This window comes from Pongo pygmaeus, chromosome 12 (genome assembly GCF_028885625.2).
Source record: "Pongo pygmaeus isolate AG05252 chromosome 12, NHGRI_mPonPyg2-v2.0_pri, whole genome shotgun sequence".
Lineage (NCBI taxonomy): Eukaryota > Metazoa > Chordata > Mammalia > Primates > Hominidae > Pongo > Pongo pygmaeus.
In genome coordinates, this window is record NC_072385.2 from 45,236,398 (window position 1) to 45,248,114 (window position 11,717).

The 11,717-nt window shown below is 40.2% G+C and overlaps 1 protein-coding gene and 1 gene segment (V, D, J or C); both read left to right on the forward strand.

The window, feature by feature from the left end:
• The window catches only part of LOC129026546 (immunoglobulin kappa light chain), a 412,603-nt gene that overhangs the window by 185,880 nt on the left and 215,006 nt on the right, over nucleotides 1–11,717 (forward strand). The window lies entirely within an intron of this gene.
• LOC134737784 (immunoglobulin kappa variable 1-5-like) lies at nucleotides 5,409–5,958 on the forward strand. The segment is given in 2 exon segments: nucleotides 5,409–5,486; nucleotides 5,612–5,958. Coding segments are annotated over 2 exon segments (402 nt in total).

The following is an 11,717-nucleotide window of genomic DNA, read 5'->3' on the forward strand; positions in this document are numbered from 1 at the left end:
ATAAAGTTCTACACACATGGGGATATGGGGGGCAGCCATGTTGCCAGGCACATGTCGGGGCAAGGAAGAAGACAGTGGGAGCTGGACGCGGTGGCTCACACCTGTAATCTCAGCACTTTGGGAGGCCAAGGAAGGTGGATCATGAGGTCAAGAGATGGAGACCATCCTGGCCAACATGGTGAAACCCCGTCTCTACCAAAAACACAAAAATTAGCTGGGCATGGTGGCATGTGCCTGTAATCCCAGCTACTCAGGAGACTGAGGCAGGAGAATCGCTTGAACCCAGGAGGCAGAGGTTGCAGTCAGCCGAGATCGATCCACTGCACTCCAGCCTGGATGACAGAGCGAGACTGCGTCTCAAAAAAAAAAAAAAAAGAAGAAGAATAGTGTGGGAATCTCCATGTTTGGCTGGACCCAGTTTCTAATGGCCAGTATTTGTATATCAAAGCTTGCCGCCTGTAATCCCAGCACTTTGGGAGGCCGAGGCGGGCGGATCAGGAGGTCAGGAGATCTAGACCATCCTGGCTAAAACGGTGAAACCCCATCTCTACTGAAAAATACAAAAAATTAGCCGGGCGTGGTGGCGGGCACCTGTAGTCCCAGCTACTTGGGAGGCTGAGGCAGGAGAATGGCATGAAACCAGACGGCGGAGCTTGCAGTGAGCCGAGATCCTGCCACTGCACTCCAGCCTGGGCAACAGAGCGAGACTCCCTCTCAAAAAAAGAAAAAAAAGCTAGCCGGACCAGCTCTAAGAGCCAGGGCTTTCCTACTAAACAAGAAACATTTCTGGAGCTGCTTTAAAAGAAACAAAACCTTCCCAATGACCCTGTTTCCTCTTTATATGCCTAAAATAATTTCTTAATAACTCGTATAACACGGGTTCCAGAGACGAGGATATGGACATCTTTTGGGGTGGGGACATTATTCATTCCACCGACCATAAACATATTCCCCAAAATTGTCATCTACAGTAAAATTTAAAAAATCACAAAGTATTTTTATGAAGCAAGAGAGCTGGACAAAATCTTAGACTCAGGTTCCTCTAACTTGTGAGTTTTGACTGTTAGAGTGTGCTCACTCCAATCCCTCTAATGTAGATATATGGATGTGTAGACAGTTTTAGAGGATTTTAAATTTTGTGACCCAGTGTAAACAAAACTGTATCTGAGACTGGTCTCAATCAAGTTATAGATTTATTTTGCCAAAGATAAGGCTTATGGCCTGTGACACAGCCTTAGGGGATCCTGTAAACATGTGCCCAAGGTGGTTGGATTACACGTTGGTTTTATACATTTTAGGGAGACACAGAAATTACAGGCAAAGACATAAACCAACACATATAAGATATACATTAGTTTGTACTGGAAAGGTGGGATATCTTGAAGCAGGGGCTTCCAGGTCACAGGTGGCTTCAAAGCTTTCCTGATTGGCAACTGGTTGAAAGAGTTAAGCTCTGCCTAAAGAGTTGAATTCACCTTAAAGAAATGCTTGAGTTTAGATAAAGGGGTGTGCTTGAGTTTAGATAAGCCAAGGTTCTTTTCATGTAGATGAATCCTATGGGTAGCAGAAAAAGTAGACGTTGCTTGTCAGACCTTAAAAAAAAAGTCAGATCTTTGGAAAATGATTAGTAAGCATAGCAGATTCTTTACAGAATGCAAATTTCTCCCACAACACACAGCTTTGCAGGGCCACTTGAGAATATTTCAAAGAAATAGGTTGGGTGTGGTGGCTCATGACTGTAATCTCAGCACTTTGGGAGGCCAAGGTGGGTGGATCACGAGGTCAGGAGATCGAGACCATCCTGGCTAACAGGGTGAAACCCCATCTCTACTAAAAATACAAAAAAATTAGTAGGGCGTGGTGGTGGGCACCTGTAGTTCCAGCTGCTTGGAAGGCTGAGGCAGGAGAATGTGTGAACTCAGGAGGCAGAGCTTGCAGTGAGCCGAGATTGCTCCACTGCACTCCAGCCTGAGCACAGAGCGAGACTCAAAAAAAAAGAAAAAAAAAAAGAAAAAGAAATATTTTTAGAGTAAAATTTTTAGATTTTCTTCAGGGCCTGTTATCTGTCATGCTGGAGTATGGTATCTTATTGTTACAAGCATCTGTTTCCTCAGTCCAAAGATCTCTGTTATAATGATAATGCTGGTCAGTTGTGTCTGAACTCCAAAGGGAGGAGAGCATAATGAGGCACATCTAAACCCACCTGCCAGTCATGGCCTAACCTAGTTTTTCAGATTTCTTTGAAGTTCTCTCTGCCAAAAGAGGAGTCCATTTAGCTCGTTGGTGGCTTATAACTTAATTTTTGGTTCACAAAACATAAAGAAAAAAAATCAATAAATTCAATCTAAAATAGATTGGTTAAAAAAAAGTGATTTCTGAATATTCCTAGATGTCAAAGAAAGAGAAGTGATAAGAATTCAGATGAGAAATACCCCTCATACAAAAGATTAATGATTTATTTTACTATCTTAGTTTGGGTCCACCCACAATTAGGATTCCTGTTTAGACAGCAAATTTACACTGGGAGGAAAGGAAGAAAGTGAGGCAGGAACAGAAGATGAATGGTAAAAGACACATCAACCACCCACCTGACTCAGGATAACTGAAGATCAACTACATGTGGAAACATGGACTAAATTCCTCTGGGCTATTCCACCTGAGAGATGAGAAAGCTGGGGTATGTATACCCCTCATCTTATCCTCACTGATTATGAGCTGTCTCTCCTGTTCTCTTTCTAGCTGCTATAACAGATTGCTTGTCACTATGTAATTCATAAAATCAGAAATATATTTTCTCACACTTCTGGAGAATGGAAAGTTTGAGATCAAGGCATGGGCAGGTTAAGGTCAGCTTTCTCTGCTTTCAAGACGATGCCTGGAGCATTGAGTCCTTCAGTGGAAGGAAGGCCATGTCTTATCACGACAGACCAGCAGAAGAGAGAGATTCCAGCCCCACAAACCCTGTTTCTACTGGCATTAATGTATTCCACTAGAGGGCTCCACCGTCATGACCTAAACACATCCCAATAGGCCCCACCTGGCAAAAACCATTTCACTGAGAATGAACTTTACAACAGATGGATTCTGGAGGACACAGTCAAACCACAGCACTTTCCTCAGAGATACACATTCCAAGACATCTGGCCAGCAATGCATGCAGGCAGACCTCTCTTCCCAAGATCATAAAGAACATAAGACACATATATGGCCATTGGAAGTGAGCAGAGGTACAGCAAAGAGGAAAGCCCTACACTGCAGATGGGGACTCCTACATTCATCATGGTACAGTTAACCCTTGAATAACTTGGGTTTGAAGTTTGCAGATCCACTTATATTTTCTTCTGTGTGTGTCACCTGGAGCAAGCACTTAATAAGTAGTAAATATATTTTCTCATTTTTATGGTTTTCTTAAGAACATTTTTTCTTTACCATACTTTATTGGAAGAATAGAGTATAAAATATATATAAAATGTAAAAAAGTGTAATCAACTATTTATTTTATCACTAAGTCTTCCAGTCAAAAGTAAGCTATTAGTACTTAAGTTAGAAATGCAAAAGTTCTACACAGGTTTTCATCTGCACCCGTGGTCAGTGCCCCAACCTCCATGTTGTTGAGGGGTCAACTGCTCACTCAGTCTGTAGCTGCATCTCTCTGAAACAGGATCTTGGCAGGTGGTTGCAAGTAAAGGAATCCAGAAAATAACATCTCAAACCATGCTGCATTGGTATGATGATTATGTAAAACCAAAGGCATTTAGAAAGCAGCAAATGCACAAAAAGTCTTTTCCTAAATATCCCTTATCTGCCTAAAAGCAAATTCTCCAGAAGAAAAACAATTGTCAAGGAAATTCTTCCTGGGAAATTTTATATCAGGGAAGATTAACACAAAACATGAATCAAAAATAGAAGAGACTGGAGGTTGATGCTTTATCCAGGCAGGCTATTGCCTGTTCTTTTGAGGATGCATTTCTTTTCTCATCTATTCTCTCCAGGTTGCCTACTCTTCCCAATTCCCTCTTCCCTAGAAAGGAAATATGAACAACTAGATCTCATTGAGTTATCTGGGTAATCACCCCACTATGATATCCCACTGCACTTTAAGTGAATTTTGTTTGCCTTTTCTCTTATTAATTATTCTTTTGTCCGTTCATTTTCAGCAAACATTTAGAGGACAAATGGAACTTTCTTCCTTTCTTCCAATATAAGCAATTTCCCTTAAAATTCAGGCTGCTTACAAAGCAGCAGGAAGGTTTGTGCATGGGCTACAGCACTGTGATTTTGCTCCCCTAGTCAGGCATCAGTAAAATTTTGTGGAGCCCGAGGCTGCAGCCCACTGATGCTGATGTGGTTGGATCCACTTCCGCTGCTACTGAGTCAGGCTGGGACGTTCAGGGTACATTAGAGATATGAGATATAATGAATGCAAATCCATGTCCAGTTTCATCTGGATCCAACTGATTTCTCCATGTACATAGGCAATTGCTTGATGAGAGATTGAGTATGTTTTTCCTAAAGACGTTAACAGGGAGGCTGGTGTCTGGGTCAGAATGTTGTCCCCACTCACTGATAAAAAGTATAAGAAGAAAGTGTCATTGATGGTGCATGGCAGGGACATGCTTCGTGCAGTGGCCACCCTCACTAAGACAGATGAACTTTGGGAAATAGTACCCAATGGCAGAAAAGAAGGTAGACTATGAAGGTGCCCAAAACAAGAATAAGGTGCACCTCATGTAATCTCTGGGTATTAAAGAGACCTGTAGGTCTTAATAATGGCGGATCTGTTAGTGCTGCATGCATGGAGACAACACGGTATCATCTTTGTATATCTGTAATAAATTGCTTGATCTAATACTAGCAAGAACAAAGGCATAACACCATTACCTAATACTTACAAATATATATAGCATCACGTCGATATATTTTATTTTTAATTTTTTTAGGAAGGAACAATGTTAAACTCACAGAAATATTGCAAGTATAGCACAATCACCCCCTTCCCTAACCGGAATCGTATGAGAGTCTTTTGAAGACTTGAGAATCCTACCGTCTAACATTTTACTATGTGTTTCCTACAAGCAAGAATATTCTCCTAAATAATCCTGATACACCAATGAAATACATTACTATATCGGCTCCTGAGGAATATTTAAAATTCTCAAAAAAATACCTAAAAATTGTTTCTCCTAATAAAATAGTCCCCAGTAGAAACACATTCTCTGGAGACAAATTTGTGCTACCCTGGTCTTACCTGGGACACCTGGGGACACTGAGCTGGTGCTGAGTTACTGAGATGAGCCAGCCCTGCAGCTGTACCCAGCCTGCCCCATACCCTGCTCATTTGCATGTTCTCAGAGCACATCCTCCTGCCGTGAAGATTTATTAATAGGCTGGTCACACTTCATGCAGGAGTCAGACCCACTCAGGACACAGCATGGACATGAGGGTCCCTGCTCAGCTCCTGGGGCTCCTGCTGCTCTGGCTCCCAGGTAAGGAAGGAGAACACTAGGAATTTACCTAGCCCAGTGTGCTTTGTACAGCCTGGCCCTTCAGGGAAGTTCTCTTACAACATGATTAATTGTGTGGACATTTGTTTTTACGTTTCCAATCTCAGGTGCCAGAGGTGACATCCAGATGACCCAGTCTCCATCCTCCGTGTCTGCATCTGTAGGAGACAGAGTCACCATCACTTGTCGGGCAAGTCAGAGCATTAGCAGCTGGTTAGCATGGTATCAGCAAAAACCAGGGAAAGCCCCTAAGCTCCTGATCTATAAGGCGTCCAATTTGCAAAGTGGGGTCCCATCAAGGTTCAGCGGCAGTGGATCTGGGACAGATTTCACTCTTACCATCAGCAGCCTGCAGCCTGAAGATTTTGCAACTTATTACTGTCAACAGTATAATAGTTACCCTCCCACAGTGTTACACACCCGAACAAAAACCCCCAGGGAAGCAGATGTGTGAGGTTGGGCTGCCCCAGCTGCTCCTCCTGATGCCTCTATCAGCTGAGAATGTTCCTCAGATGCAGCCACACTCTGATGGTGCTGGTAGATGGGGACATGAAGTCACCTCTGCACCCTAATTCTTTTCTCTTTCTCAGCCCCAACTGCACAGATCTAGCAATGCTTCTCCTGATTTAATAAAGACAGAGATCATGACACCTGAGGAGTCTAGTTTATGGCTTCACTTGGAATTCATATAACAAAGAAGAGGCCACTATGGATATTCAAAGCAGGAATTGTCTTAATACAGAGAATTAGAGTCTAAACTACTGAAGTCTAAATAAAATGTAGAGATGAATCTCTAAATTTAATGTTTTATGTGCAAAGAAATATTTGCCAAATGGGGCATACAGGAAAACTCAGTGGTCTTCAATATGTTGGAAGAACAAAGAAAGTCAGAGTTTTATGAAAAAGGGAAAATGTTACCTATGGCTCTTTGAGAAAGTTCATTGGTACTAGGAAGGGTTGGGAGCTGGCAAGCTCAGACTGGTAAGCAGTGGTGGACAAAGTGAATCCTAGAATTATATCAAGTTATCTCAGAAGTTGTGGATAAATTTGATTTCAGGTTACAATAAGCCAAAGAAGTGAAGCTTACCGAGAATTTTGTTACTGAAATGCCAGGGATTCAGTGTAGATCCTGCTGCTCACCACACAGAAAGCCAATCACTAAGGCAACAAGACAACAAGTGTTGCCAAGGAACAGGCTTTAATCAGGTGCTGCAGCCAAGGAGATGCGACACCATTCTCAAATGTATCTCCCTGAACTACTAAAATGAGGGGTATATATAGCAGGGAAGAAATGTGGGAAAACAGGAATTAGGGAGGGGTAAGGAAGATAATTTGGTCAACAGGAAGAAGGAGGTCAGCTAGGCAATCATAATGGGTGAAGGGTCTGAGGTCTCACTGTCCCGATTCAGTGATATGTAAGTTTCAGCTCCTTTTGATAGTATCTGGAGGCCTGATGGTTGGTTTCCTGACAAAAGAACTCTGATAAGAAAAATTTAACTATCTTGAGTTTTTAAGACTGGAGGAGTCAATTTTTATATTTCTTCAAAAAACCATAAACATTAGTTCCATGGGATAATACGGCCTATTTAACTTGCATTCTAGAAACAACAATATTTTGTAACCTGAGTGTCTTTCCCTCCTGGTTTCTTGGCACTGTGGGGTATGACAAGAATGACCCAATTCCCACGATTAACTTTCCCACTACAACCTTTCAAAGCCAAGGATATAGTAGTCAGGAAAGTTGATATTAGAAGCAGAATTGTCTAGTGCTCCCTCAGAAAACAGAATGCATCTGCCCTTGAAGTATGGGCTATCTAACCATGTGGTCCTCAGTCCTGTCTGGAAGCTTAGGGGTGGGGATGTTGATGTTCTCAGCTTCCTACAGCATCTTTCCAGGTGTTTCTCCAGTCCTCATCTCTGTCCCTGTGTCTGTCTTAGGTACCAGTGGAGAATATTGAGCCATCCTTTTCTGATTCCAAATCTTATGGGAGGACCTCTTATTGGACCACTCTGTAGAACACGAGAGAGGCAAAAAAGGATATTCATATAAGTTAAAATGATTATTCCCCCAATGAGGCCATTTTAAAAAATTTTATTTAAAGCCACATGTTGAAAACACATCCAGCTTTATTTTCTTATTAATGCAAAGTTGCATTTGCAAATATTTTCAAGATTGTAAAGGCTGAAAACATAATTACTTGTCCATGGAACGATCAAACACCTCTACAATTAAATGGAGTAAACATTTTCTTGAAAATGTGTACTCACTGAAATAAAGGAATGTATTTTAAATATCTGAAGCTATGTTAAAAATTATTGGACTTAAATTCAACTGTGCAGTTTGGTTTGGGATGTTCACTCCTGTGACCTGCCACAAGAATCTTGTATCACGTATAGTCACTGCTGTTCAGCTTAGTCCTCAGACAATTGATATCTATAGGCTGAATATGAGCTCTGTGTCCTGCAGAGGATCCACTCAGCTGAGCCCTTCCTTGATCAGTCAGATGATTGTGAATATGAGCATCCATGAACACGAAAACAAATGTTTACTGTTATCAGTCACCGAGTTGTGTATTTAACCAGTTACCAATCATTAATTCATAAAAGCTTACTGATACAGTATTTACACCTCTACCTATATGTACACACATGTATTTTTTATTAAATTGGTGGTTTAAATGTGAATGTTCAGTAATCAAATTATGAAGTTATTAAAAGAAAATTAAAGACAAAATTAAAACTAGGATTTCAATAAAAAATTAAAATTTATCTTATTTATGGAAAAGTATGCATACATGTATATAAGATACATAGAAGTGAATATATATGTTTTTGATAAAATGTTGGCTATACATATAGTATTCATATTTAAGTACATTTATTCTATCATATATGCAATATATGCATATTTATAAAATTCTTATCTGAATTAAATACATTTAAAATTTTTTGTAACATTCCATAAAATAATGGTATTCTGGACCACATATAGTTCTTACTCTTGTTACAGAAAATTTTTTAATTTTTTTATTTGTTTATATTTATATTTATATTATATTTAAATTTATTTATATTTATATTATATTTATTTTATATTTAAATTTATTTATATTTATATTATATTTAAAATAAATTTATTTATATTTTTCCAACTCAGTAGAGCTCCAAGGGTAGGACTAGAACAAATTTTGACTAATGTTGAATATTAAACATTGCATCCTATGAAAGTCTCCATTACGTTCATGCCCACAGTGATGATATTCCAAATAGAGTTCTCACTATAATGGATGCTGGGTTGAGTCACGTCAGTGCCATTGTCAAGGAAGCCCTGGAAATGTAAAAATCATAACAATGAGTAAACTGCAAGGGTTACATCTGATGATCACATTGCAACCATAACAGTTTTGGGGTGATCAGACCCAACACCAGGTCACGGGGGTGACAAAGTCTGGTGGAGTCAAAGATTGAGAAAAAGACAGTTTGAGAGAGAAATGTGGGCACCAGGGACCATTGCTAGTGTATGGAGGCTGAGAAGGCCCTGAGCCCTGGAAGCCCATGCTATTTATTGGTAATCCAACAAAGAAACAGGTGGTAAGAATGTGGAGGCCAAAAGGATGCATTGTATTAAGCACATGATTTACACCTGTGATGGTTTAGCATTTGCTCTGCTACTTGAGATAATGGAGAGCAGGTTCTTTTAACTCAAGATACAATCGATACTGGGAGAGCAAGGAGAAAGGAGCCAGCAAGTCTAGACACATTCCAGAGCCACGAGCCCTGGATTCTATCCAAGTCACAAGGGATTTTATGCCCTGGGCTTAGATTATGGTGCGTCAGGGTAGCCTTCCACCCTTTAGCGCAGAGCTTGGTGTACTAAAGGCCACAAGGGGTTTTAGACCCTGGACCCCAGATGTGTTCCAAGACTCTTTTACATTATGTCAGACAGGCAAGCCCTGCCTCAGCTTCTCCCAACATTCAGCTTTTCCCAACATAACAGCAATGTAATAATATTGGCTGTTGGTTTTGACAGATCATCAGGCCTTCAAAGAAATGCAACAAAATGATTGCAGACAAAGTGATTCTGGAAGAGCTATGACTAGACGTTTCAAAGATGAGCCAAAATAAAAAAACAAAATGCTTTCCCAGTGAATATTAATCAAAATGCCATTAATGAGCAGGGTCTTTTAATAATGAGGGTGATTCAACACATGGACTTCAGTCAGTCAACTTTCCCAGCTTTCCCAGGGAGTATCATGAACCAATGTTATGGAGGTCCCTGTGGGGACTCAATAATATGAATTTCAACTAACTGAGACTTAAAGGGCTACTGGCTCTTCTGAACACCTCATTTGCCAAGAAGAATGACCCCTCCTGAACCCCTAACATTATACCACACATCAGGGCTCAGATGAACAGCTGGGGTCAGGTGATACTAGTGGACCTCATGTAACATGAGGAGGGCACTGGTTATTTTCCTATATATGAATTTGCCTTTCTTTTTGGTTGTATTTCTGCATAAATATTATTTCAGGATTTTCCAAATGCTTTCATCAGAGTCAGGAAATTATTCCATAATATGGCTTTGGATCAAGCAACTTATTTACCTCAAAAAAAAGTGAAAAAAGTGTAGCTCACGCTTTTGTCATGTGCACAGGTGCAGCTTTCCCTATAGACAGGGGAAAAAACATTATTAGTCAAGCAAAGCTGGCACACAAACTTTGTGCTGTTGAATTGCTATGCTGTCAGATGTGGTGGAGGTTCTGAAACACTAACCATGATTTGTGCTTTTACTCCCATAAATAGAATATTTATATCTTGAAAATGAGCTGTAGACTCATCACTGTTATGCCAACTGAACAGCTTGAAATATTCTATTTCTATTTACTCAGGGCTGTGGTTATCTGGTTCATGGTTCTTAATCCAAAGAGTTGACATGACAATTATTCCATGAAATTGGAAGAAATGATATGATAAGCATGTGACCATTTAGACTTAATACAATACTGGATAAGTTGTCCACACAGGGTGTTAGGGTGTGTGCTGGGGACAAAAATCTAGTCCATATAAAGCAAGAGCAAATGGAATTGATTTTACATATCTTAGAGAGGAAGTACAGAAAATATGGACCCTAGGGGACCTTCTGGAATGTTTCTATTTATTGCCATTTCCACTGGTAAAACTCAGAGAAGATTTTAACAGTCATCAGGATGAGGTTCTAGGGATCACAGTCATGTGAAGCATTCCCTGCACTTGGATCTCCAGTGAGGCAAAGGGAAGATGAAATGCATAGTGGGATATGGAGGTGTAAATACCAGAGACAGCCAACTGGTCAGCTTAAATGTTGAAAGGTGTATTTATTTTTTCTCTTTAGTTTTATCACTGAATCAGTTGGATCTAAGAAAAGCGATTATGGCTGGTTAGGCAGAAAGCTGTTTATTATCATGAATGAAATGGAATGAAAACATTTGGGGAAACCAGAGTGGCAGCTCAGGAAACTCCAAGTACTTCTTTTGCTATTTCTTGATCTTCTCCCTGCCCCGTGTTTTCCACAGTCAAGAAGGACACTCTCATTTTGATAGAAACCTGGCGAGTGAAGATACTGTGCCCACAGGACTGTGCTGCCTGGCTGTGACCCAGACCAGGAAATTGAGCACATTTGAGTGAGATCAGGCACGTCCCCTCCCTCATCTCAATCTAAAAGCACTCTGTAGTAACACAGCTGATGGGCATTCTTCACCACATCTGGGACTTAGGAAGCCAAGGACATGAGGAATAGCCTTTCCAGACTCTACCCTAGAGAAAGTGTTGCCAGAAACTAGAGAATAAAATAAATGTGAAAGAAGCTGGTGACAATAACTAAATGTGTCATGCATATATGTATTTTAAATAATTTCATATTTTCTATATACCCTTTCTTTAAAAAAATTCAAAGTGCCATTTTTAGCCACCTTTACAATTTAGGCCAAAAATTAAATAATAAGTAGACAGATTAATGGCTCATGAGAGAAGAACATTTTTTCCTAGATGGTATTGGGATGAACAGATTGGAGTTTCCCCACATTTTGGGGAGCACAATGCTATGTGGGGAGCATGATGTTCTTTGTAAAGGAAATCTTTATGTTGGGTTGTAGCATTTTGCTGTTGTTACTAGTAATTCCTGGAAATTCAAGTGTAGAAACGTGTATTTATGATAGAAAGCCACAGAGTGGACTT